Source organism: Syngnathus floridae, chromosome 1 (assembly GCF_059516105.1).
Source record: "Syngnathus floridae isolate MCC-2025c chromosome 1, RoL_Sflo_1.0, whole genome shotgun sequence".
In the NCBI taxonomy this organism is placed as follows: Eukaryota; Metazoa; Chordata; class Actinopteri; order Syngnathiformes; family Syngnathidae; genus Syngnathus; species Syngnathus floridae.
The window spans coordinates 4,287,691-4,314,415 of NC_142413.1; the positions used below are offsets into that span (position 1 = coordinate 4,287,691).

The 26,725-nt window shown below is 43.4% G+C and overlaps 2 protein-coding genes across 11 annotated transcripts in view; both read left to right on the forward strand.

Annotated features, from left to right (window-relative positions):
* The first annotated feature begins 1,639 nt into the window (after positions 1 to 1,639).
* Positions 1,640 to 19,013, forward strand: usp53a (ubiquitin specific peptidase 53a). 2 transcript variants are annotated; one of them, XM_088384284.1, is made up of 18 exons: positions 1,640 to 2,038; positions 5,026 to 5,215; positions 5,852 to 6,294; positions 7,212 to 7,304; positions 7,385 to 7,519; positions 8,651 to 8,761; positions 9,582 to 9,664; positions 9,738 to 9,822; positions 9,950 to 10,096; positions 10,969 to 11,118; positions 11,931 to 12,093; positions 12,354 to 12,503; positions 12,993 to 13,133; positions 13,699 to 14,464; positions 14,906 to 14,964; positions 17,190 to 17,244; positions 17,441 to 18,093; positions 18,163 to 19,013. In XM_088384284.1, the coding sequence occupies exons 3-18, from the start codon at positions 6,151 to 6,153 to the stop codon at positions 18,240 to 18,242; spliced, it is 3,015 nt and encodes a 1,004-aa protein (XP_088240410.1). In that variant the 5' UTR covers positions 1,640 to 2,038; positions 5,026 to 5,215; positions 5,852 to 6,150; the 3' UTR covers positions 18,243 to 19,013. The 2 variants fall into 2 exon arrangements, with proteins under 2 accessions (XP_088240410.1, XP_088240400.1); XM_088384274.1 differs by lacking the exon at positions 5,026 to 5,215.
* Positions 19,014 to 19,557: 544 nt separating this feature from the next.
* The window catches only part of LOC148403489 (uncharacterized), a 29,050-nt gene continuing 21,882 nt past the window's right edge, over positions 19,558 to 26,725 (forward strand). For 6 of the 9 annotated variants that reach the window (XR_015861324.1, XR_015861328.1, XR_015861325.1 and 3 more), the window contains exons 1-2: positions 19,558 to 19,775; positions 20,105 to 20,192. Coding sequence is in view for 2 of the 9 variants with exons in the window: in XM_088389885.1 (XP_088246011.1) it covers positions 19,727 to 19,775; positions 20,105 to 20,192 (137 nt within the window). In the remaining 7 variants the exon portion in view is untranslated. Of the gene's footprint in view, positions 19,776 to 20,104; positions 20,193 to 26,266; positions 26,447 to 26,725 lie in introns of all 9 variants that reach the window. The other 3 variants (XR_015861336.1, XR_015861335.1, XR_015861337.1) reach the window with 1 other exon arrangement.

Sequence of the window (26,725 nt, forward strand, 5' to 3'; positions counted from 1 at the left end):
GTGACCTCAAAGAAAGAAAAAGCACATCATCACGTCACATCATCAGCGTGCTCTTAGTGAGTCAGGAAATAATGAGCCACAAAGTCATCATGGCAGCAGACACATGAAAGCTTTCTTTCCCACAGATGGAAGCAGGGGAAATGTTCTTGAAAAACTTCTGAAGATTTAATTAAATAATTTAAAATGTTTACAAAGGTAGCAGAACAGTTTTTGTCAGTTAAATGCATTTTCTCTATGTTATATGAACATTCTTGCGCTCTGACGTGCCCCTAGTGGTGAGGAGGAAATATAACTATTCACCAACGTGAGTCTATTGTAAAATCTGTTACAAAATTAATAAATTTCGATCGTGAGAGAGAATAACAAAAAAACACTATATGGGCCTGTTAGAAAATAAATGATCTACATTAAAAGGGAGACAATATTTATTTGAAAAACAAAATTCCATGTCACAAGAGGGCTTCAGTCATTTAAAGCGTTATCGCCACGCTCCGAAACTTTTAAATTATTTCAAAAGGAAGTGTTATATGTCCCCCGGGGAAATGCATGGAAGGAAATAGCTCGGTCTTTCAATGGACTCCTTTCAAGTACTTCCTGGGGAAAGACTGGACTCTCCTGATACATTGTGACCCCTCATCACACAAACACTACATCAACACAAGCGCTTTTCCTTTTTGCCTTGATTTACTTGAAAGTGGATTTACATGACTTGCAAATGCAACGGGATGCAATACAAGTGGCGAGCAGTACATTCTTTTCTTGAAACACTCACTTTTAATGGACACTATATGTCAGAAAGCTGAATAGTGTTTTTAAAATTGTGGAATATCGATTGATTTTTATTTATCTCAAACACAACATGAAAACTGCACATAATAATAATAATTATTATTAATAATAATAAACTTTATGTAGCATATTTCAAACAAGGATTGCAGGTCAAAGCATTAGTGCAGTGGAGGAACGTTCGGCGGTGGAAAAGTTAGTCATATAGTGACTTCGTTTATCGCGGCTTCACTACATCGCGGATTTTTTTTCCAAATTAAAAAAACATTTAAAAGTCAAAATAAAATTTCTAAATTGAGGAAACGTGTATAACCTTTAGGACAATGTAGTATTGCTCCAAATGTTCGTTTACATTCCTTTAGAAGTCCGTTTTCGATCGCGAGTTAGCATCTTTCCGCTAATTCGTTAGCCTGCCCAGTACTTGTTGGTGACCGTACTTCGCGGATTTCACTTATCGCGGGTGGTTTTTGGAACCAATCATCCACGATAAACGAGGGATTACTGTATACCAAAACAAGGAAGTATTTAACACATACAGTGGACAAAAAAGATTTTTTTTTTTTTTTTTAAGTGTGTTGGGCTTTAATTGTACGGGGCTTTTATATAACACGAGTTCATAACGCAGATGGCGTCTGGCTAACGAGAGCCTGCAGATGTCACTTTTGCCTCCGCTGTGCTCCGTTGGAAAAAAAAAAAAATACAACAAATATGCAATCCGTACAACTGTGCCATGGCCAGTCAATATTTAACACCCAGCACCCCGCCCCCTCTTCACCCCCGTCCCGTTTAATCATTCGCTGACACACAGTAGTGCAGAAATAGCAAATGTGCATGCGATGGGCAACTTGTGCAAGTGTGTATGTACACGCGTGAGTGCGTAGCACGCCGCAGGAAGGAGAGTTGAGGAGGAAGGGGCGTGGCTTGACTTGGACATCTCGTCCATCTCTCCTCGAAAAACATCTCGAATCCAGTTCAGGTGCCGAAAGCAACAAAGTGGACCGGTCCGTTTATGGTGCCTCGTCCGGGACTACCGCCGCTGAACTAGCTTCCCTTCCTCTTCCTCATCGCAGCCTTCAAAGCAAATCCGCTCCAAACCGTAAAAGGAATTATTTGTCACAAGAAAGGCGACATTTGGAGTTGAAAACAAGGACGGAAGTTTGCGGTTTTTCCCTACGTCTCCTCCCACTTTTCAATTTCGCAACTCATGCTTTTGAAGATATTGGAAGCACATCTATTTCGGACTATCGCCAAGGTAAATTATTTTTTTTTAAAAGTCTTTTGATTTATTTTTTATTATTATCATTGTTTATATTTGAGTACTGCGTGTTGGAAACGTACCTGAACGCAGGTAAGCGCAAGAATCAGGAAGTCAGGTCGACCAGTATATGAAACAAAGTTAAGCATTATAAGCATAACTAACGAATTAAGATAAATATAAATCGACATCAAAGTTCATCTCGTGCGAAAAAAAAGTTTGTTGTTTACACACCTCTGTCGTATGTTGACTGTCAGCCAAGTCAAGTGTTCACTCGTGTGGTAGTAAAACAACAAGTCGGAGGGCAAAGTTACAAAAAATAATCAAAAACCTACTTGACAATTCGCGTTTTTAAAGAATTGAGTATTAATAAACCTCAGTTCCAACAAAACACCAGATATACACTTTCACTGCGGCATTATTTACGATGTGGATAAAAAGGTAGACGACCAATAAACTTGAATAATTATTAAACAATATCCCACACTAACAGTATGAGTAGCAGACACAATGGAGTGTCGACTTTGAAGTATTAACAGAAAGAGCGAATGCTAAAAGTGGTCAAAATATTCTCATATTGGCAGTTTTAAAGAAACACTCAAGGTTCTGAGTTCGAATCCCAGCTCTGGCCTTCCTGTGTGGGGTCAATAATTTGTGACGTGTTCCAGGTTGTACCCTGGAACATAAAATGGATGGACGACCACCTGCAACAACCTGCACGATGCAATATTTGCTTTCTCTGGTGAAAAACCAAAAGTGTCGCGATCCAATGCCGTTATCTGAGCTGTACGGCTCATCCTGAATGACACCATTGTGGTCGATTTCTGTCCTTCAAAAGGGAGTTCGAAGCATGTCGACAAACCTGTTTTATGTCTTTTCTGTTTGAATTTTGTTTGCCCTGCAAGAGCTCTGCGGGAAAAGTCTGCTGGCATGATTCTGCAAGGACAAAAATTAGGTTACTGGGGGTCAAGATGGTAGCTGCTGAAGTGACACACTTTAAGACTAAAAGGAAACTGACGTTGGAATTCTTGACATGACATGACTCTTGAATCTTGAAAAGAAGTGGTAGAATGCAAATCATTCCCTGGCATTGCCCCACCCCCCTAAAATAAATAATATCTTCCACTCCAATTGCTCAAATGTTGCTATATAAATTCACTGCTGCTTCAAGGCCTTTGTTTACACATTAACTTGAATATTTAGGTTACTGAATCTCGATTATTTCGGTAATAATTGAAATCATGATTATGTAAACAATCGTTTATTTTTGTTATAACATTTCTTTGAAACATAATAATTATGAAAGTTCCTTTAATGGACCCAACATGTAATTTTTTTTTAGAACAATGCAAATAAATGTACTGTATAAATTCAAGTATAGCATCCTTGTATAAACAAAAATTATGTCTATTAATAATCGGTTTTTCTTACGATTATGCCAATTTTGTAATCATGCAATAATTGAATTTTGATGAATAGCACAGCCCTAGGAGAAATGCATACTCTATTATTTTTTTCAGGGGGATTGATTAACAAAGTCTTGACTTGGTTACTGTTTGATTTCAATTTTTAACGAATTGTTTTTAAGTGAAAAGGAAAGCAAGAGTTTTGCTCTTGTTCACACGTCGTTCGAGTGGGAAGTCTTGGAACATGTGCTTTTGTGTTGTTGTAGCCTTTCCTCTGCTGGACAACAGCGAGGAGGAATAGCGAGTGAGTCAGCACCCTGTGGGTGATCCGATCTGTTCCGCAGGCCCGAACGTGGCATTGTTGTCCGAAAGGCTCCACAGCCACCTTCTGTCTGTCGGGAAATAAACTGTATTTTTTTTGAAAGCACATTCAGCCATCTGAACAGGAGTTCAGGAAATTCACACAAGGGGAAAATAATGGATCGGATTTTGTATGGAGTCATCGGGAATTCCTGCCTCCCGCGCAAAAGCGGGCCTTCCTAACGAGCTCGTCCATCAGTCGATCAAATGCCGATGACTTGGCGCCAAAGCTTCAACTCCCTCGGCCCCCAAGTCCAGACTTGCTGATGCGCCTCTTCGCGCGATTGCTCCGAGGCGCTAGCTTGTACATTTTCTAAATGACCGGAGAGAAAGAAGCTCTGGACTTTTTTTCACTTGACACTTCCTGGGCGAACCTTTTTATTGGCGGGCTTCCGGACTTCCCCTTAAAAGAAACAGAACAAATCATATTTGCTTATAAAACTGGGCAGCTCAGAGTATTTATTCCGTTTTCATTTCAAGCCTGCATGAATCTCTTCCGTTAGTCGTCACAAAATGTCCCTTAAAAAGTTTAAACCCATTTTTGATTCGTCGTGTTTGCCTGATTGTTCTGTTCTCTGCTATTCATGTTTTTTTTTTTTTGTGTGTGTTCTGATCCAGCTGATGCACTGACCCAATTTCCATACTGGGATCAATGGTTTCCTTTTTATCGCGTATTAAGTAGACTGCTCTCCATCCGTCGGCATTCCATGAGTCAATGCTGGGGGAAAATGTGATTTCGATGGAGGGATGGAAAAACGATCATTTCTGTCTGTTGAGCTGTCGGTCGTTGCCCAATGGATAAACCCAAGGCGGCGACCGAGCCGCTGAAATTGATTTCAAGGGGGATCCGATTTTCTCATGGAGATTGGGTTTTTATTAGACAATCGTAAAATGGCAGATGATGGCAGGCTGTAAGAATGCCGATGCTGGCTCGTCACTCTTTCGCCATGCGCCTCTTTAACCTCTGTGGCTTGTAACCTGGTCCGGCTCAGTCTAAAAATGTGTCGGGGGTCAATTTCGAAATGCTTTGTCGGACAAAAAATATGTCATGGCTCACTAACCGTGAAATTTGAATGATCTCTGTGGAATATCTTCATTGCTACTAGCTAGCATCTTAGCTAACAGTATTTCAAAATGATTTTGATACAAGTGTCATACATGGGATTGACTCTTTGTATTTAGGGCGTCAAAATGATTGGCAGGTGTTTTTTTTTACAGCCCCTTTGACCTCGTCACACCTGATAATAGCTGCCGCTTTCGAGTGCGGCGCTCGGCGTACAGCAGTGGCAGGACGGCGCCGCGTTCCACTCTTCCCGCCAGACCTGAAACTAATCTGCAAAACTCTTAAGCAACTCCGAGCTTAAGTGATTGCTTCGGAATCCCGTTGCCATGGAGGCCGGGCTGCAAAGTACGAGCCCACTCCCCCGCCACTCTTTAATTGAATCGCACGAGGATGATGACTGTCAAAGCAGTGTTTAAACGCCAATGGTTTCTTCCATGCTTGCCGTGTTGTCATCTTGTCCGGGATTCTTGAAATACCGTAATGGCAAATGTTGTCGGACTGGTTTTGGCTAAAAACCTTGCGGTAAGGTTCGAGATTTCTTTTGGTCTTTGTACATAAACGTGTTCGGCCATCTTTGTTCTACATTCATCTTGGTTAATGTGTCGCATGGACCAGAAGATTAATGAGTGACAATAATGAGATTCAATTGGTGACATGTCCTGGGTACCGTGAGTCAGTTTTTTTTTGTTTTGGCTTGACAAACGTTTTGTTTGTCAACGCTCAGTGAAAGCAAGCGGACGTGAAAGCGCCGCCGTTGCCGGGTACGCGCTCCAACTCGACCTTGTCCTCTGTTTTAAGAGCTGTTTGTAAAAGTTAATGTGCAAGCTTTGTTGACATTCCTTAAAAGCTGCAGTTGGGCCAAGGGTGGGGAACATTTTATTTCCAAAGGCCGCCATTGAAAATTTATGAATGTTAATGATATACAAGATTCCTGGCCAGGTTGTGAAATCCAAATGATCTCATTGTGGTTGTTTTGGACAGAAGCTGAACGTGGATCTTCAGACCGCCGAATGTCCTGAGAAGCATCACAAATATGTGGCAAGAAGAGTCCTCAGTGGTTAGAAGACATCTCACCTGTGGACCAGTAAACCTCACAGACGTGTTACTTGGATTATAAAACCACGCCCCCCCATCCTCGGACCCACCTTTTGATTTTTAGACCTTCCTCATGCACGCAAGACATGGACTAGTGGCCCATGTGTAGCAGGACATCTACAGCTCGTGGGATTACATAGCCCCAGACTTTTTCAGGGGTCACTTTACTCCTTCAAGTAAACCCGATGGCATTACTCAGGTTGTTCAGGAAGCCCGGAAGCAATCTGGGGAAGGGCTACCAGCCGGGGAGCATGATGTCGCTGGCCCCCACCAAAGGACTTCTGAACGAACCGGGCCAGAACAGCTGCTTTCTCAACAGCGCCGTGCAGGTACGACTTGGCTTGTTCCGCTAACATCTAGCCGGCGTGCTGGTTCATTAGATTGAGTTCCAAACGCTGTGTGACGGTTTATTAGAGTGCGATGAGAGATCAACAAATAGAATTGAACAATAAATTAAATATCTGAGGTAAATTAGATAATGTAACACTCAGGCTCTGTTCACAAAAAAATGTAAAATCAGCAAATTTGAAATGTTTGGTACTGTAGAGTTGCTGAGTCATGACTATCACAACAAATTTTAAGTGACATTAAAGTTCAATATAAAATCAGTATTATTGGATTTGGAAAAAAATGCAATTGTACTGTTTGCACTACTTGAAAAAATCAAAATGAGCAGTTTTGTGACATTTTATTGGATGGTGTGTCATCACATTTGACTCATTCGAAAATATGCGCTTTGTGACAGAAACAGTTGGGAAACTCGGAAGTAGGTGACGTCAGTGACGTGATACTCGAGCGTTAAAGCTCACACACCTGCTCCAGAATTGCGTCATCCCCTTAAAATATAATAATACTTCCTCTACCCTAGAAATGCTTAAAATGACATTTCTCCCAATTATTATTTTTTTTATTATTCTCAATCTAGTCTTACATTTATTTTTGTCTTTGCCAAAGCTGAACGTCAAGTCGTTTTAGTCCCCCCCCCCCGTGTTGTACGACGTAACAATACACTTGACAGTTGTGTTGTGTGACTGGTGGGGTGTTGGCTGTTGGGTTGCCTCATGGTTTTCCAGTCAGCCGCCTGGAGTGAGGTCACCCTCCAGCCCTGCGTGACTCACGGGGTGAGGCGGCAGATGAGCTGGTTGGAGATGAGCAGTCCCCCCCCCCTCCCCCCGGCGTGGTTTCTCTTCTGGGAGACCTTGGAAATGCAAAACAATGTGTTTTTTTTTTTTGTCCTATTGTGTAGGTTCTTTGGCAGCTTGACATCTTCAGACGAAGCTTGAGGCAGCTACCAGGCCACTTCTGTTTAGGCGAGTCGTGCATCTTTTGCGCATTAAAGGTAAAGAGCGTTTCGGGGAAGAGCAATTTTGTGGGGTTTTTTTTTTTTTTTTGCACCAACCCCCCCTCCTCTCTCCTCAGGGCATTTTCTCCCAGTTCCAGCACAGTCGGGAGCGAGCGCTGCCTTCAGACAACCTGCGTCACGCCTTGGCCGAGACCTTTAAGGACGAGCAGCGCTTCCAGCTGGGCTTCATGGATGATGCCGCAGAGTGCTTTGTAAGTTCCTCTGGAAACCCCTCGGGCGGGAAACGAGCGTAACCGGGAGAGTGTGTGTACCCGTGTGTACCGCAACAAACTGTTTGGCGAGGTCACAGAAAAGAGCTTCTGTCTCTCCTTTCCTCTCCCATCGAGCCCCCTAGCAGGTTGCCGCTAAATATCGAGATGACAGATTATATAAGTGCTGAGGATTGCATCACTTCTGCGCTACGCCGAATGTGTTGATTTTAAAGCAAATAAAAAAAAAATAACAAAATAGAAAGGGCTAGTATGGACAACCGAAGCAAATACTAGGCCGAATCTTTGCTAGGTGCTGCCGTTTTGGTTCGAGGGGCTTAACTCATGAGCCAAATGGCACCTGTGAGAATCGCGGGAACTGCAGGTTATTTTTATTTTTTTATTTTACTTATTTATTTATTTATTTTTCACAACTTTCCTCCCATCTTGTGTCAATGAGTTTGACATTTATTTCTTTGGATATGGGCGAGTATCGATACCACGAATGAAGAATTCATTAGTCAAAGATAATAATAATATTATTATTATTATTAGTAGTAGTAGTAGTAGTAGTAGTAGTAGTAGTAGTAATAGTAGTAGTAATAATGATAATAATTTAAAATTAATATGAATATTAATAATAATGATATAATAATTATTATGTAAAATTAATATAAATAATATAAATAATTATGCTACTATTTAAAATTAATATTAATAGTAATAACGATAATAACCATCCTAAAACATCTTGATGAGTACTAATTGAGGAAATAAGTTAGTTAAGATGAATAAGGAAATAAATAAATCTAGCTTTATTTACAATGGCTGTGCGGCAAAGTTGTTTTTGCAACAACATCAATTGCCCACAGATCTTTACGCTTGAACTCTTGGCACGCCACTGGAGAATTTAGCATCCGTTGTAAGATGAACTGGCTGTGAAGCTGCAACCATGCAGTCTTGAATATTTTATCACGTGGAGACCTGACAACACCTGAGTCACCGGGCGCTTGTCTTTGAAACCTTATGCCTAAATTTCACCTCGCTCTGTCCCATCCCAAAGCTGACTGGGCGCTCTTAGCCAGGCTGTTTTTTGGGGTTGTTGTTGTTGATTGATGTAATATTGTGTGACAGGAAAATATACTGGAGAGAATCCACTTGCACATCGTGCCCGAGGAGACGGACGCGTGCACCTCAAAGTCTTGCATCACCCATCAGAAGTTTGCCATGTCGCTTTACGAGCAGGTCAGTGGGACGTCATTTCGCTCGCAATTGGCTTGCGCCAATGCCGGAAACCCCAACTCGCAAGGCGTGTGCATGAATCAACGTCTGAGACTGTGCGAGTCCAATCCGTCACGTTCTGATAGCGGGCGGCCTCAGTGGAGTAAGGCCGATTTGATTGGACTCAGGTTCTTCAATGCAGCATCAGCAGAAGCCACTAAATCACAGATGGTGTGTGTGTGCGTGTGTGTGTGTGTGAGCGAGAGAGGGAGTGTGTGTGAGACACACACAGACACGCAAACACCACTGGGTTTTGCGTGATGCTGACTCGCTTTAACAAACCAGTTTGACCTCACTCTAAAATACATGAAAAAATTTGCATTCAAAAATGATTTACATTGCATTTTCATTCTGTTTATAGGAAAACACAAGATTGTAATGAAAAGGAGCACAGGGAAAATGTCACATTTCCTGCCCCTTTCTACAGAAAAACACTTCATTTTCCAATTTCCCCTTTAGCCATTTAAAATCAAAATCTGCAGTTTTATAATTAATTTAACCTATTCTGCAGACCACTGTCTAAATTAAAATTATCATATTTTTTTTGCACTTTTCTTTAATGATCTTATTAAAGCAAAAAACAAAAAACAACTAACAATTTAAAAAAAAAATGTTGCTTGCTGAATGACCATGTTTACAACTCGGATTTACATTTTTGTGACACTGCCAACTGCTGGCCCGGCATGCACACTACAACCTTGAGTCATTTTCGCTACTGCAGTGAATGTAATTGGCCAGGCAACAATGATAGACATTTTTGCTCACTTTGTCTCCCCGTCTGCAGTCTGTGTGCCGTAGCTGCGGGGCCTCATCTGACCCGCTGCCGTTTATAGAGCTGGTTCATTACGTCTCCACCACCGCGCTCTGGTAAAGCAACAAAAACATGCTCATTACCGTCCTCGTCCGCCTCACTTGCCCGTTTGGCTCTCCTCTTCCTCAGCCAACAGATGTTACAGCGCAAGGACGAAACTTTCGGAGAACTGTTACAAGCGGCGTGTACAGTCGGAGACCTCCGGAACTGTCCCGTAAGTGTCTTGGAAACCGTTTAGAAATAAACTCCTTCATTGCCAATGACGGTTATAGACGTCCATTTGAATTGGGCTGGTGGTGAATGAGTTCAGGATTTTTATTTTCACTTTTTTCCCGCTCTAGAGCAAATGCGGCCAGAGGATTCGGATCAGACGTGTCCTCATGAACTCCCCAGAGATCGTCACCATCGGCTTCGTGTGGGATTCGGACCAGTCGGACCTCACCGAGGACGTGATACGCTCGCTGGGGCCTCACCTCAGCTTGTCAGCGGTGAGCGCCGCACACACCACGCACGCCGTGGTCAGCTGCGACCGTTGCGTAATCAGTCGGTGCCCCGCCGGGGTCTCCCTGCCCCGCTGATCAAAAAGCACCCCCCCCCCCTCCCTACTTTTAGTTCGTGTCAACCGGTTCAAATCCCCTCCCTACCAGAGGAGCTTGAGCGCCGTTGGCGAGTTGTACAGCGCTGCTGGAAATCAAATGGGGGTGGGCTCCTCACAGGTTACATAACTTCCGCACTCAAGTGTTGAGTTTGTTTATTTGACAGCCCTCTCTCCCGCATGTTTCTCGAACTCTCGCCGCAAAAAGCCTCGATTCATTCGGGAGGGTTTAATGTGACATTATTGGGTGTTAAATGCAGACCCACCACCACCGCCCCGGTTGTTTGCAAGCTATTGTTTGCGAGGGTGAGAACCGGCGGAGCAGGAAACGCGTGAGGATTAAACCAAACCTATTTTTTGACATTCTAGTGCCGTTTCCCTCTGGAATTTATATTTTGTGTGTGTGTTTTGGGCAAGGGGTCAACCAATATTTTTTGGTCCACAAAATGGTTTCATGCAAAGTTATATTTTGATGGACCAGTATATAAAATAAAATAAAATAATAAAATAAAATATATAATCAAAAATCTTGGGATAATTATTTGTCCCCCAAAGGTTTTTGACTATTTTTTTTTTTTTTTTTTAAATTTTAAAAAAAAAAATTCTCAAATTTTGCTACTGTATTACGTGACCGAAATGAGAACTTTTATAACAACAACAAATTCTTCAATGCAGCTTTATGCTAAGTAAGCTTTAGACTTCACCGGTTTACTTTTGGATCTTTTATTCAGTTGTGATTTAAAGCCGCTGTTTTTGCGTGCGCAGCTTTTCTACAGAGTGACCGACGAGCACGCCAAAAAGGGTGAGCTGCAGCTGGTGGGGATGATCTGCTACTCCAGCCGCCACTACTGTGCCTTCGCTTACCACACCAAGACCTCCAAGTGGGTCTTCTTCGATGACGCCACCGTCAAAGAGGTGCCTCAATCGTACATTAACCGTTATTTTGCGTTTCAAAACAAAGTCGAATACTACAAATGGTTGCTCACCATTTTATGCCCACCTCAAGTCGCACTGCGCAGAGCTCAGGCAAGCTAGCTGCCAAGTCTGCGCAATCCTAATTTGGATCAGCGCCAAATTGTCCATAGATACAGCAGAACCTCCATAGATGAACGCATTCTGTGTGGCCGCTTGACTTCAAGCATAAACTCGTCTTTTTATAATGTCCAAAGTCAATTAATTAACCCTGAAGTTACGTAATGAAACACTTTGGAATAATTTCCCAAATGAAACTAAATGCAGCTCGACGTTTGAAGCTGCCTGACTTTTTTTTTTTTATATAAATTGTGAGCCAACATAATTTAAAAAAAATATTTTAATCTACTTTGTAAAATACATTATTTATTGACTTAATAGTTTGCTTATTGTACTCCATTTTCCCATCCTTGCATTTTCAATAGCTATCACACTTTCCGTTGTTCCTGCTCTCCCTCATCTCGCCGCTGTAATCTTCATTTGCTTAATTAAGAAGCACACGGGCATCTGCTAGCCCACAGCTCGCCTTTGCGGCGTCTCCGCGCCGCCACCTGACGAAGCCCCGCTAATGTGATTGTTCCACGCGCTCGCCAATTGGACTGCGAGTATGCGTTTCATCCTCGTTTTCTTTTCAGTCATGCTTTGGCTTCTGTTCCGACATCTGCCGCTGCTCACGGCTTTTATTTGAATGTGGGAGCGGTTGTGATTTTTTTTTTTCTCACATGCTGTCCTTTCTCCTGATGTTCTCACTTTAGGTCGGGTCCAGGTGGAAAGATGTGGTCAGCAAATGTATTAAAGGTCACTTCCAGCCTCTCCTGCTGTTTTACGCCAACCCCAATGGCAGCGCCATAACGCCAGAGGATGCATCACAACAGAACCTGAGGCAAACCCAGTACAAGAAACTTGAAAATAAAGAAGGCAAGTCATGCAAATGGAATGGTGGATGTGTTGAAGTCAATCTCGTGCAGGCAGAGAGCGAGAGAGAGAGCAACATCTCGCTCTTGGGTTATACACCCCAGGATTTGTGAGCTTGGGGAGGTTTTATCCCCGTTTAAAGATCCTCCTCAAAACCTTCCACGCTGGCCGTAGACCAGGTCCAAGTCGGGTGGCAGCCGGCCTGAAAGCATGGCGTGGTGGGCTCACGTGTGCAACAATGTGTTTTCATCTTCCCGGTTTAGGTGTGACCTCTCCACTTGCGTCTCCGAAGAAGCTGGAACTGACCAAGGAGAATCTGAACGCGCTGCTGAGTTTTCCACGCTCGTTACATCAGAAAACGTCTAACACCTTTAGCCGCAGCGGTGCTCATACTAGCGGAGGACGTGGGCAAGGTACACTTTGAGATACTTGAATTAGATTTCCACAGTTGGAACTAGAGACAGACGAGTACAGATACCAAGTGTCGGTATCGGTACAGATACCAGCCTTATTTTGAGGTGGCGGTACTTTTGAGGCCATTTTATAATCAGGAAGTAGAAAATGAATTTCATGTAATTTGAAGGAAAAATGGTATATTGAAAATATAGGTCTATTTTTAAGATAATCTGTCAATGCTTTAATTACTAGTGGTATCGGCACTTGGTATCGGTGATTACTCAAGATTTGAGAACTGGTATCTGTTTGGAAAAAAAAAAGTGGCAATGATCACCCATAGTTGGAACCTACTGATCCATAAAAGAAGCAAAGTTAAATAAAAATAAATAACAAAATAAATATTAATAAATAAATGGCAAATAAATAAAAATTAAATAAAATTTAAAAAAGTTTAAACCACCTTTCTGTACCCTCATGACTCTTATTTTATACATTTTGTTTGATAGTGAAAATCGGCACCGACGAGCCCAAGCGTCAATTCCGAGAGATTGTAAGAGAAGTTACACAGCGAGCCGGCAGAGAGGCGCATCCAGTCGGAAGAGACTCTGATCGAAGCGGTCATCGCCGGCCGGAATCACGCTCCAGAGGTCGGTCAAACATCCTCATGTCCAGCCTGTACATGTGACGCCGCGCATAAAACACGCACGGGGAGAATCCCCAAGCTTTTATGACACACACGAGAACGGCCCGCGTCTCGGATTCAGCGGACCTTATGTAAGCGCGGGTTCGGGAGCGACGTGTCAGAACGGGGATTAACTGCTGATGTCCGTCTGAGCTCTCTTTCATCCTGCTCTCGCTCAATTGGAATTCTCTGATTTCCCTCTTCAGTCAAAAAAACAAAATGCACAACACATGCGTTATTTTACCAATATTTTATTAATAGATTTCGATTTTATTTATTTTATTGGTTATTTATCATATTGTATTTGTTATATTTATATTTTCTTTGTTCTTGTTATCATCAAACATTATATTACTTGAAAAGTGCGGTGATATTTGTGTCTTGCCCGACTTCCTTTTTATAAAAAATTATTATTATTATTTATTTTTTATATTTTGGACAACCTCATAACTCGATATCCTGTCGCCTCTGTATCACCTGCTTCAAAGTGGGCCACTTTGAATCTGACAATATGCATTTTACTCCCACAGAGCCGGGTCAAGACCGGGCCAACTCTCGCTCTATCTCCCCCCCGGAAATTAATTTCAGGCAACACGTAGAGCCTCGTCTGTACAGCAGTCAGGGGAAAGGTCCCACGCGGAGTGAGCGCCCACCCCAACTTAGCAGCAGGCCTTCTCACGAGTCCTTTCACTCCAGCTCCAGGGTTCAAGTGTTACCCAGTTTGGCGGGCGTGAGAAGCGCTCAGTACAGCAGGAGAGCGGACACTAACGGTTACGACACAGATAGCAGCCAGGATTCCCGCGGGCGTCCCGGGAGTGCGGGGAACGGTCGCAGCAGATCCAATCGTCCCTGGAAGCCTATGAGGCAGGCGCTCAATGTGGACAGCATCTTAAGAGGCGACGACGGCGAGGTGGCCGGTCCGGAGCGGCCGCAGCTAAGCCCGCGGAGATGGCCTCGCAGCAAGTCGCCTACACGAGAGTGGGAGGTGACGTCGGGAGGCCGGGAGGAGCGCAAGCCCAATAACCTTATGACCATCTACGAGGACGACCAGAGGCACGAAAACGGCAGCAGTCGCAGCTCGCTGGATTCGCTCGGCCGGGGCGGCTACGGTGACAAGGACAGGACGAAGGGCACGGCGACTCTTAAAGTCTACGACAACTGGAAAATCCAGCGAACGGAATCCGGCTACGAGAGTAGCGACAGAATTAGCAACAGCTCGGCCAATCTGGATTCACCCGTTGTGGAGAACTTTCCCCCGAAAGAATTACGGCCCATACCCGAGCTGCATCTGTCACGGTAAATAAATGCATTCATTCCACTTTTGTATCAAAAAGCAAAGCCATCCAAAGTAGGGAATGGGAAGTGCCCATCCCAGGTATTGGTGATCATACCGGGCTTATTTCACGGTATCGGTACTCGCGACATTAGCCGATACCAGTATTGTGCAATTTTAAGGACAATTGATATTGATTGGAGTATAAAGATATTTTAAAAAAATGATCTCTCATTGTTGTTTGGGTAAATATTGTGTGTCAAAAGTAGAGTGCTGGTATCGGTGCTTGGTATCGGTGACTACTCAAGATCGAGTACTCATACTGGTATCGGTTTGGGAAAAAAATGGTATCGAACATCCCTAATCGTAACATCACACTCACCTGGAAATTGTTATGGAAAATTGTATGACGTCTTTCATGTAATATTAACAAATAATTTTATTTATTTTTATTTATTTTTTAGGGATATATTCCCTCCGAGGGGAAGTGATGATGACAAATCGGAAACTTCTTCTCCTCCTGGTAAGTCACTATCTTTAAAAGAAAAAAGGCACTCGAGAATATTTCCAATGTATCCGAAGATTCAAAATCATTTTTTGCCCTTCCAGTTTTGTGCTATAATAAGAGTAGTTGATTGGATTATTGTCATAACTTACTGATTGAAGGAGGAATAAGTTGTCAACATCATTTGAAAGAAAAAAATAAATAAAAAATTCAGGAAGTAATATGATTTTAATGCTCACCGATGTTAAAAACTGAAATTCCCTCAACAGGAACTCTAAGTTAATCTTGATGATGGTGAGCGAGCGAGCTTGTAAGGGCCACCCAGCTGTGCTCAGCCGGGCCGAAAATGTCTGTCAGAAGGTGTATTCAGACGGGAACCCAAATCGCAGGCGTGTTTATTGCCAGGTCATGTTGCGTTTCAGAATGAAACACAAAAACAACAGCCTTACCTCTGCCAAGAATGTTTTCATCAGACTAGGGTTAAAAGTCATTTCTGCCCCCCCAACTTCTTTTGTTTATTTTTCTTTCTTTCTTCTAGCGGATGTAGGCGTCTTGTTTTGTTTTGAATTCAGGGCGGAGTGAGTACAAGTCGAGAAGCTTGAAACTACCGTCTTGAAACTTGCTCAACTTGTTTGGCAAAGTACTCGATGTGCGTGTCCATCGCCTCAACACGGCCACCTGTGCCAGAACAAAATATTCAAGTCGACTGCTCCCTTTTCCCATGAGGGAAAGTTTAATTACCGAGCAATCCGGGTTAGGTTAGTTCACTTGTGACCTTATGGAAGATAAGCAGTATAGAAAATAGATTTATGGATTTTTCCATATGGTGGCCTCGTCGTCCCCTTTTACACTCATGTAAACAAACATCCGCAAGCCACTTTCCATTTGTAGAACATTTCAGGTGACGCTCTGGGGGGTGTTTTTGTTGTATGCTGGCATTTTATCTGTCGGATTCAGACGTGGCGGGACGGAGATCCTGTTTAAAAGGACCACGGATGGGTCTCGTGTGGACTACTTGATGCCGCCGCTAAATCGTCCATGGTTGCTCATTGTCGAACCGCACAGGAGAGGCTATTAGCGTTCCCGCTCGCACTTGACCTTAAGACCCCAGCCAGCCCCCCTCGTGCCTGGCACAAATATTGTCCGAATGAGTTTGAACCCACGGGCTGATCTAATGGATTCCCTCGCATCGCTGTTTGCGTAAATCGTCTGTCCTTGAGTTGCCGAGGCCAAGCTTGAGTTATGGTTGTGGCTCAAGCGGGCGGACATTTTAACATTACAACGGTAGATGTAAGATTGAGCCCCGCCCCCTTTTTTATATTGCCATTTAATGACATCGCTTTATTTTGTAGAAAGATCACAGATCAACATTCTCAAATTGTGAATTGCCTCGTGGATTTAGCGGCTTAAAAACGCAATAGCGTCGTGGATGGAGTGGGCGGGGCATGTTCTGACCCCGGTGTAATTGCATGCCAGCACAAAGGATTTAGCCTCTAATGCTTTGAGAGAGCGAGAGTGCTGACGCATGGCAGATGGCCGCTCACTCCCTTCGCGTCGTCCGTTTGCGTGGATCACCTTTTTCCAACTTAGCTTGCTGATCTGATGACTAGACAAAAACTATGAGGTCAGGACTCTTTGGCGGTCAGACTTGTTCTTCCAAACTAAATAAAAAAAATAAAAAAAACACTTACTGTGTTTTACATTCCGAAAATGTCACAAAAGTGTTTATTCTGAAAGAACGATGAGACAAAATTGGACCAAAAAATGTCCGCTTCAGATTAAACTGCAGAATTCCAACGACTTGGGTATATTTGTTTCCTTGAACGAACTCTGATGTGCATACATTCGCTGCCAACACTCAAAGGGGCTTTAAGAGGTACAAGTCCGAGCCTCCGAAATCTCGTTTCATTATTTGCTCTTGTAAATCTGCTGGAGTTCTTTATTAGCTCCATGTTAGTACGCGCCATGTTATTAGGCGCCAGATCCTCTTGGAGGGTCCATGCTCATTGGCTAGACTGGATGTACTGAGTGCCCTCTTCGCCCCCCCAGGCGGCACAAGCTGCTCTGATACTTCCGTTCCCGACGCAGAGCCTCGTTGTGACCCCTGTTAGATAACACGCCTGAAACATCATCACATCGTTCCCTTTGTAAAGTCAAAGCTGCGACAGATGTCGGCTAGGTTTATTTCGGACCATTTGGTGCTGGAAATAAAATTTGAGGAGCTATTTGTTTTTCTTTTCCAGGTGAACAAGGGAAAAAGTCTCTGAACCTGCATGACTCAAACAATCCTTTACAGAGGTAAATTGATTTCAATGCGTTCATGTTAATCTTCAGTCAATCGAATGCTCATTTATTTTTTGGTTTTGTTTGTTTATTCATTTATTTATTCAAGAATTTTATTTATTTATATATGTACTAATTTCTATTTATTTTTTTAACCAATGTTTTTTTAATATATTTATTTAACCAATTTTTTTTTTTGGGGGGGAAATAGAAAAAGAGCCTTCCGATACACTCCTGGAGTCTTGGAAAACAACGGCCTGGACAGCGAAAAAGAAGACAACATTGATAGTCCAGTGAGCCCGGTTCCGCCTTACTTGCCGAAGACGATCAGTTCTGATTGGATCAGTTCAGACGACCTCGGACGCTTCTCTGAACACGAGGAGCTCCGCAATGATGACTTTGCACGCAACTCCCCCCCTCCCCTACCCCCTAAACACTTTGGCGGAGATCGCACGAGCCTGTCGGAACCCCCGGAACTACCGGCCCGCCGGCCCAAAAGCACTACCCCTGCACTCTCAAACAACACCCTTATCCGCTGGATCGAGACGCCCGCCGAGCGCAGGCTCTCGTCCGACGCCAGCTCCAGCAGGTCTTCGGACCAGGACCGCAACGACTTCTCGGAGAGCGAAGAGCGGCTCCCGGGCCGAGAAGGCGCCGACTCCCCCGATGTGGTTCTGCCCACAACTTACTTCTCGGTGGATAACTGCATGACGGACACTTACCGAGCCAAATACCATAAGAGGCCCGCCTTATACATGAGAGCAGAGGAGCACACGTCTTCAGGGGAGAGCGATGTGGACGCCAGAGGACTTCCTGTGTCAAATGCTGAGTCATCACAACTCCCTGCAGACCGACCACAACCAGGTACGTTAAAAATTCTAGTGGGTTCGCCTGAACGTTAGCGTATACGTCTTACTATTTCTGCTTTTGCAGGCTATTCCACTTCCAACAAGCCCGTTGCAAAGTGGAACCCGGTGACCCCGAAAGGACTCGATGAGCATGGTTTCCTGTAGGGGGCGCTAAATGAGCCTCTCACAGGATGACCACACCTACTGCCTCCCTCCCCCAAAAAATCACTATGCATTACGACTAACTGTTGTACTGAATGTCTTGAACGAGAATGTGATGTGGCAGTCAAACAGATTGCTCCTCTGAACAAGATTGAATGAAAACTGAATTTGCACAACCAGAAAGGTACAGAAAAGAGGAACTGTCCTGCTTTCAGGTCAAAAGTGTACCAACTCCTGAGCAACTTTGGTACATTAATGGATCCTAGGGATTCGTATAAATGGGTACACCCACAAAGGGATGTGTGTACTGCAGCACTCCAGAGCAGGCTTTCCCTAATTTAGGGGCAGGAGCCAAAATGGGCCGAGGTGAAATCCGGTGCCAATGTCTTCCTCCTGTCTCTTTTGTGTTAATAATAAAGGCCGGGCAGATTGACCCTCCTAAGGTGACAAATAATTAATGCTTTTTTGCAGCAAGTATGTGGCACAAACAGAGTCTTAGCACTGGATGACACTCCTAACTGTACTAATTTTTTGTAGGAAAATACAAGCATTTTGTTCCGGGTAATTGTAGTCATAATAAAATGTTCTAAATATATGTACTATTTGGTCATGGTTCACTGTTTAATAAGTGACACAGTGCCTTTTTGTATTTTTTTAGTGCCAAAGCAAGGTTTGAATCAGCTGTAATTTGTAATTTTTTTTTTGGATTCCAGAGATTTTATTTTATTTGTATTGATCACCACTTGTTGAGTAAAATAAACCGTTTTAATTAAACTTGGATACAAATATGTTTTGTTCGTTGGCTTAAAAAACATTTTTAAAAAATGTCAAACTTGATACTAACTTAGAATATTCACAATGTTATGCTGCCATCTGCTGTTAGGTGCACCCAATTACACCCAAACGTTTGTAAGTTTGGCCTACTGCCGCCATTTTGCATCGGCCCAGGTGAGTGTAAAATCTTAAAACTGCCTCTTATTTTGGTCATTTCGTTTTTCTAACTGTTTTATCACCATGTGTAATTTCACTCCATTTTGCACATTTGTGACATCCCTTGATTGTGTTGCCCATTTCAAAGAAATTGCTACCTAGTTTTAATCAACGGTTTATTTTAATAGTTCGTCTCTGTCAGGTCAGTGTAAATTAGAATTAAAAACAAAAGGCTCCAGTTGAACCATCACACAACAGGTTTACAAGCTTTATTCACGACAGCACCATCTGCTGGTGGTAGAGAAACCATGCTGAATTTTGTTGATGCTGAGTAAATCCTAAATATCAGTAAATTAACATAAAGACATATTTTATTTGAACTCAGCATGACAAGCATTTAAGTGTATTTTCACACTGTGTGCATCTGGTCTCTTTTGTTTGATCATTAATCACTTGCCTCTCGGTGAAATAAAGCATAAAAAAGGAGGCTTAATAAAAATGAAATTGTTTATGATGCGCTTGATTACCAAGGTGGCTTTCCTTGCTGAAGATGAGCGATGGGAGCCTTCGGGATCGCCGCCAACCGTTCAAGCAAAGTGTGCACAGGTACTCAATCATGTGAAAACATGTTATTGACTTGAAATAATTTGCACTTGCATGAGTGCTGTATTTACTGTGTACTTCAATTTTAAGTGATGCTAGTTTCTTTGATGCAACACAAACGCTCATGGATCAATATAGAGACAATTGTAAATAAAGCAATTTGGGGGGGGGGGGGGCGATAATATCAGAAACTTTGATAACCACCCGAAAATTTTCTTTGTACTCCTATATTTGGTGTGGCCCAACTAGTCAAAACACGGTGTTGTGATTAATGTATTGTTTGTGGAATATTAATTAAACAGATTAAATCCAACTGTTTTTATCCATCTCAGGGGGCGGCCATTTTACCACTTGCTGTCGACTGAAAATGACGTCACAGTTTCTGGCCACGATCAATCACAGCTCAGCTTCAGAAAACTGGTAAGAATAACATATTATTGTAAAGACTATTTTGAAGTTGACTTCCCCTTTAATGATATGAATGATTTAGATTATAACGCAAGAACGCAAGTTCCACATCTTAGATGTCAAAGAAAAAAAAAATTAAATGAAAAATAGAAATGAGTCAAGATTTGTGTTTTAACAAGTTTATTGACTCTGACTTTTAGTTTTAGAACTCAATTATGCAAATAAATGCACTTTTGTTCCATATGTCAATTAAATTCAAAGTGGCTTCATTTAACCTGTAGAATACCCGCAGACATCGAAATGTTACTACAGTTTGTTGTCAAATGAGATATTTGTCTCCTTGTTCACGTCTGGTGTGTTTATATTGCTGGCGACAAAGTAAAAGTGAATCTTCTTTGACCCTCTCAGAGCGATGGAGCAACCTAGCGAGTGCGTTTGTCACATTAATTCATTTTGGATCCCGCTGATATGGGTTATGATTGCCGGTTGTCAGAGATGGCGGCGGTGGTGGCGGCGTTGTGTGGGGGGCGCCAAACGCTAAGCAATTGGACCAGCGCGGCGCCTTCCCATTATCTTGTCCCTCGCATTGTAATTATCACTGGTGCTCTTTCTGCGCCGCCGCTCCTGTCTCTCCCCCGCCATTGTAATCGTGATTGACTGGCGTGGCGGCCAAAACAGCGACGTCTTGAAAAGGCATCTCATAACCGTCCTGCCATTTTGATCCCCTCCACCGCCATCATCCCTCTCACTTCTTCAGCTCAAAGGGTTTCGACGCCACCCTCGGCGTTGTCCTCATTGCGCGTAATGACGCTTCACGCTCGAATTGACGCAGCATTTGTGATCTCGCATGAAGCTATCAGGATGATGTCAAACAATTAAGTTGTTTAATTGAGTGTGCTGCGTGACACACTTTTTAGACTATTCAACTTTTTTTCTTATCGTATGGTGTCGCTAGAAGCCATCTTGGATTGCCATGTTGGGCTGTGATGCATTTTTGTTGCTGTTCAGTTTAATACAGTGGTACCTGATTTTTGAAGTGTGCCACTGTTATAATAATAAATATAATAATAAATAACAGTATGAAAAGCGATTTTCCTTTAAAATAATAGCTACATGGGTTGTAATAAGGCAAAAAGCAGCTCTGTTGTTGCCATGGCAACACAAGATCGCCCATTTGAATGGCGGTTGTGTTCCAGCTTGGCGTTTCTTTTCAAATGCACTTTTAGCACATTTTGCTTTGAAAGCGGTGGCTTAAAAATGACACGGGACAATACACAGCAAATGCAATGGGATTTTTTCCCCCTTTGCTTCAATCCTGTTTGTATTTATTGTGTGTGGATGCGATAACTAGTTACCGCAACAGGTCAATATAAGCACCGTCGGGCTCGTTTGGATCCGCTGCAGGGCTGGCCACTTTTATCAGCGTTTGAGCCTTGGCTGTTTTTTTTCTTTTTTCTTTTCGGTGCTGCCCTGTGACAGCATTGAGTGATACACCTTGTCACATAGGGAAGTTCATCAGCAGCCACTGAGAAGCGCCATCGATTGGGCTGCCCTGAGCCTTGCCAGATAATGGATTGGATTAATCCCTCGCCGCGGAGGACTTGTGCTTTATACACACACGCGGATGGTGTGTGCATACAAAAAAAAATATATATACAGTCGATGGTGGTGTTTTTTGCTTGGGGCCCAAAGGGCATTTAAGTATCAGTCAGCAGAGGTGGTGATGCATTGCTGACGTGCTGTTGATTTATTTTCTTCAGGCATTTACCTCTGCTTACTTGAGAGTTCACGTTTTGAGACCTGAACATGCAACAGTCACAGGTACCCGCATGTTCTTCCTTTTAAAAGAAACCAAGAAAAAAAAAACACACACAAACTGATCCGAAGCCAATCATCCTCTGCGAATTCTTCCGAGCTCCGATTTCCAGTCTCATTACGATGACGAGGGTAAACAGATTCAAAGATGCAGCGTAGTCTATTAAGGCGACGCGTCGCTCGCTTCGCCCCCGTTTTTTCTTAAAGAGGCAATGCATCAGCGACGTGTCCAAGCAGAGATGAGCGCAGCCGAAGAGCCAACTCATCAGACTCATTTTGTTGCCAGCGGGGTTTACCTCAAACACTTGTAATCTATGGACTGTAATGTGATTTGCCGAGCACTTAGTGGCAATTCATCTTGCCTCGTGCCTCCCGGGCAGCGTTGTGTGTGTGTGTGTGGTTGTGTGTGTGTGTGTGTGTGTATACATGCATGCTTGTTCATCCGTAGTCACAAAAAATGAAAAGTAAACTTTGTTATTGATGAGCATCGCGCATTTTAGATGTTTCCCGCCTGTTTAAATAATATCATGCAAAGTTGTATTGTTTGATTAAAACCCAAATTAAAGCCCTCCACTCAACAACTACGTCAAAAAGTGATGTCTATAAAAATCAGACATATCAAATTCAAGGCAGTTAATAACCTAAAAACAGTAAATATAAGAAAAACAAAGAATAAAAATGTGTTTTTAGATGAGTTTTAAGACACCGCTCTTAAGGCGGCCCCATCAAACAAGATACTATTTGTTCCTCGAGATCTGACCTTGCGTGGACCTGTGCTTTTATTTTCTAGGAGTCGTCAACCGCCACACTTGAAATTTCTTTTTGATATCATCCGTCAAGCTTACAGGAAGCAATTGGACAAAATCTCGACGACAACTTAATCGTTGAAGGAAATGTCTCTAAAATGATCACGCGGAAGCAAAATAGCAGACCTGCCCTTCAGATTTTTCGCCAATCCATTTAGGATAACCACGCCTGCTGTATTTCATAAGTGCAGGTGGTTTCAATTTGGACCTCGCCATCCCCTACGGAGCATGTATGATACTTTTTTAGCTGGCAGATGGCAGCATAGTCACAGTCGTCATTGCCGGTCGCAACCTCGGCGGCCTTCGCTAATGAGTCGCCGCGGCCGAGCATCTGTCTTGCTCATGGAATGTCACTCGTCGTGCGGAGGACGCCACGTACCGTCTGGCCTCTCTGAAATGTTCGAATTAATCCTCAATCGCGCCTTTGTAAGGATAAATGTGTAAACTTTTTTATGGATTCATGTTCTTCCCTTTTGTGGTTTTAGTGAGAACACAAAATGAGCGATCCTTTCAGGCGGCACACCAGCACGCTAATGCTAGCTATCAAGGGCTCTTCAGGGCCCATTTTCACTCTGTGGAAATCAGCAAGTCTTAGAGCAAAGAAGAGGCGGCGTGCATAAAAGCTAATGAAGCACCCGCGTCCTCTCGGTCGTGAGTGCACTTGGCTCCGAGGCAAAGGACATCTCCAAAAAAGGGACGCTCGCCACGCGCCCGCTCCCCCCCCGAGTGCGTAATCACAGTGCTTGATTACGAGCGGCCATTAGAAGCCGGCGATGGCGCCGCAAGTACGCTGTGAGGAATTAAGGCCTGCCTGATTGAGTTCAGTATGTTTGGAGATGAAAAAGAAAACAGGCATGATGGAAAGTCTCATGGTCATCGGACCCCCTGTGATGGTACAATCACAGCAAATTGGAGCAAACCACCAGGTGATGACATCAGCACTGTGAAGAAATGAATACAATTTACAGTCGTATCTAATGTTTGTTTTACGTATAAAGAGCTGTTAACCCCCCCTTTTCTCCATCCCACCATTTTCCCTCGCTGACCATACATTGCCGCCGCATTTCCCGGTGCACCTGCTTCATCCAGCTGTCAATTACCGTGCCCAATTACAAACTGGCACGCAATTAGGGTCCGCCTCCCGCGCCGACCCACGTCGGTAATGAGTTTCCTCAACCATTGATGAAAGTCACAATCACACAATGTTGCCTAGAGTTTTCCCAATTATCCCCCCAGTATTGACCCCTCTTGAGTCCGTTTTTACATTTATATGCTAAAGCGGACGTGATTTCTACCAAAGGGGAGGGGGTGTGTGAAGATAATCCTATTTCACTATCATAGCTTGACAATTTTTCGACAAAGAGGGGCAAACATGCTCGCTCACTTATTCGCCGCTCGTAATTCTCAGCCAAGCTTTTCCTGATTTCCTACATCGGAACACTTTTAATTGTTGTCGAGGATATCTGAGGATATCTCGCTGTATCTGAAAGTGCATAACAGAATCAAAAAGCATTGATAAAAGATGGCTTCGTTTTTTTTTTCCTCATCATGCAAGTGTCAACGTGGCTTGCTTTCAAGTGAGCAGTTCAGAGACGCTGTTGTGTTGTTTCCCCCCTCAGATATGAAAGTTGCTGAAGCAGGAGAAGGCCGACACGCGGTTGCTCGTGTGCACAGGTTTTTGTGATTGACAGCCTGGTTGAAGATCCGGTTTGCACATTCTCGCTTCAGTGTAATTGCTTTAGTCACAAGGCGACACTTTATAGGAATCCTCTTCTTTTGCCAGATTGAATTGCGTCTCACTGCTTCCAATTTCCATATCCTCTCACATATCGTTTGGTGAAAATGTATTTAAAAAAAAAATAATAACGATAAAAAGACACTCAAATGAAGCTCCGTGTCGTTGATCGGCAGGCACAGGGTTAAAATTGGGCTCGCGGCTCTGCAGTCAAGGGAACAAGGTTGAGTAATGAGACGAGGAAGCGGCGATAATGGAAATCTAAATGATTAAAGCGTGTGTTTGTGTGGGGGTGGAGCAAAGTTTTGCTGGGAAATTAATTACATTAATTTGGCTCCAAATGCTTGAATCTCGGATGATTTTTCTTCAGTTTCATCAAATTCGGGTTAGCTATTGTTGAGAATAATCCGGAATACTTTGCGCATTTCTCTTCCAAACCGGCCTTGATTGGCTTTCTGCATCCATCGACGTCCACAAGGTGGCGAGCGACCTTTGTGATTTAAGACACGGGCTCGTTAAAAACAAGGACTCCTGACACTGTTGATTTTTTTTTTTTTTTTTAAAGTGCAAAGAGTGTAATGAGTTACGGCTAATCAAATGAAACGGCGCCGGAGCACTTCTCCAAAAGGCAGGGAATGACCTCAGCCATCCACTTCCTGCCAATGTGGCAATGATGTACAGTATGCATATTATACACAGCCATAAACTTCAACTACATTCACACAAGCAATCTATCGAAAAACTCATTGTGAGTGGGAGAAGGTTGGGGGGATAGTAAAAGTTGGGCGCTCTCTGTCAAACTATTTGGCTGCATCAGCTCAAATCTGCTGTTCGTCTTTTCACGATGAAATTTATCGCCATTGATGACTGATTGCACCCCCCGCCCTCGTAGGGCCTTTTGAAAGTAACCTGGCAGCACATTCATTTCTCCAAAAGTCAAAAATGTCAGTGGTCATGATGACCGAACGCTCTCAAAAATGCTTTTTTTTTTTCCTCCTCCCGATCTAGACGTGTTGCATGAAACAGACAAAATGCAAGTGGTCTGGTTTTGCTCCTTGCGATCGGTGTTGGTGTGTCATGTTTGCGCTTACTTAAATCGGCGTTTTTGTCCGCAGTCTTGCACCGTGGCCACACTGCATTCCTTTTTACCAACTACCCTCTTTCACCTTCCCCACCCCCGGGTGTGTCCTTAAATCACGGCAAGAAGCACCGTGCGGTTATTTGATGTAGGATTTGATAGATTTGTTTGCCGCCACATTCATTTGCTCTGTATCACGGAGCTGACGGGCCGTAAAATGAAAATTTGGCGTAGATTTTCAACATGACTGTTTGGGGGCAAGTGCAAAAAAACTCTCCCCGTACATATTTCTCTATATCTTTAGAGTGCCCGATTGTTTGCCGTGCATGCATTGTCAAATGGCTCCCCTACTTGAATTAAAATCATGCTTTTAATAATCCCTAAAACAGTTGCTTGAGGGATTGAAGCTGTTCCACAATGTCGTTTGTGGCTCTTGTAAAAGCAATTTGTGATTGTGAGTCTCATGTTACCCTGACTTTAAATATAGTTACTAAAGGTTTCAATTAGAAATGAATTAACTTTACATGATTTCCCGAGGGTGGGGAAAAAAATCGCTCCTGTGTTCGATCACTGTTGTGCTCTCCATGGAGTCATTTCTGTAGTGTTGCTCCACCTATTACTTAACTTGTCCCACTGTGTTGTTTTTGGCCAGCAAGGTGAGCACGCGTGAGGTGCAGTCCGGAAAAAAAGGCAGTGGTGATGCCGTGAGGGAGCGAGGCTCGCAAAGATGGCGACACCCCATTGCTCTTTCCACCCCGTTGCTCCGGCCGGTGTCAGCCAGGGCGTCGCATGATGGAGCGCTCTCATTCCGACTAGAGACAGAGTGCTGAAGGTGAGAGCCGACCACGGCAGCCAGTCTTTTAATCCCGCCTCGGCTTCTGCCATCTTTTTCTGCCAGATAAATGGTCTTTTTGACACGGACGAATTGCGCGCCCCGCTTGGTTTTAGAAAACAAACAAATCCATTTGTTAGTCGCTAATTAAGTATTCCAACGAATAGCAATGCAGTGTGTTTGTAGAAACTCGGACAGAAAGCTGTCAAATGGAGGAAGTGTGATGATTAGAGGTTCTTGTACTGATAATGTGTCAACATCTTGTCCCAAACTTTGACA

Coding starts and splice junctions, on each gene's coding strand:
- usp53a (XM_088384284.1), top strand. CDS start 6,151: ATGGCATTACTCAGGTTGTTCAGGAAGCCCGGAAGCAATCTGGGGAAG. Junction 9,823..9,949: donor GAGACCTCCGGAACTGTCCC/GTAAGTGTCTTG, acceptor TTCCCGCTCTAG/AGCAAATGCGGCCAGAGGAT. Junction 12,504..12,992: donor TAGCGGAGGACGTGGGCAAG/GTACACTTTGAG, acceptor TTTGTTTGATAG/TGAAAATCGGCACCGACGAG.